Source organism: Alexandromys fortis, unplaced genomic scaffold (genome assembly GCF_014885135.2).
Source record: "Alexandromys fortis isolate MF-2015 unplaced genomic scaffold, M_Fortis_MF-2015_v1.1 scaffold_237, whole genome shotgun sequence".
NCBI lineage: Eukaryota > Metazoa > Chordata > Mammalia > Rodentia > Cricetidae > Alexandromys > Alexandromys fortis.
Window position 1 is genome coordinate 336043 of NW_026068137.1, and position 785 is coordinate 336827.

General features: G+C 38.5%; 1 protein-coding gene across 1 annotated transcript in view; it reads right to left on the bottom strand.

Moving 5' to 3' along the window:
* Positions 1-659: 659 nt before the first annotated feature.
* The window catches only part of LOC126491103 (olfactory receptor 10H1-like), a 4088-nt gene continuing 3962 nt past the window's right edge, over positions 660-785 (bottom strand). The window contains exon 2 of the mRNA XM_050126514.1: positions 660-781. Coding sequence (XP_049982471.1) covers positions 660-781 — 122 coding nt within the window. The remainder of the gene's footprint in view (positions 782-785) is intronic.

Below are 785 nucleotides of genomic sequence, written 5' to 3' on the forward strand. Positions count from 1 at the left end.
GAAATGGGAGGCTGGGAGGAGGCAGAAACTTCTTTTTCTTATTCTCAATAAAAAAAAAGAAAAAAAAATGTTCAACACCCTGAGCTACCATGGAAATTCTCACTCTGTAGATGAGGCTAACTTTGAACTCAGAGCATCGCAAGCTTCTGTCTCCAGAAAGCTAAGAGTCAAGGTGTGCGCCACCGTCATCTTGTCTTTAGTAAACTTAAAGATTATGCCTCTCTAGTACAACCAGACAAAAAGTATGACATTAATTCCTCCATTTCTTGTTGCATTATGGATGTGTGTTGTTTGGGGATTGTAGACGACTGGAGTTTGGGATATGGAGGGCAGTAAATATCTCACAATAAATACATAAGGCAATTCTGGTTTGTTCAGTATTGTGAGGCATGTATTAGTCCACCAGAGAAATACTCAAAACAAACTGAGTGCTAATAATGTGTCCTGTAGCTGGTCAGAAAGGTTATGACTTTCTCTTTATTCTCATAGTTATTTCCATCCCCAAATAAATCCCAGATGTTAACCCTTTCATGTATACTTACATATGACTACAAAGGGTTTGACCAACATGAAAGTATCAGAATAAAACACATAGTGATAGAGAATTTTCAAAACAGTAAAATTTGGTGTACCAATCTACAAGATTTTCTTATAGGTCATTAAATTTTCTCTGGGTAGAGTTTGCTTAGGAAAGCTTTCTTCATGGCATTCTTCAGCTCCTTGTTCCTGAGACTGAAGATGATGGGGCTGAGGAAGGGGGTGAGGACCGTGTAGGTGATACCCAT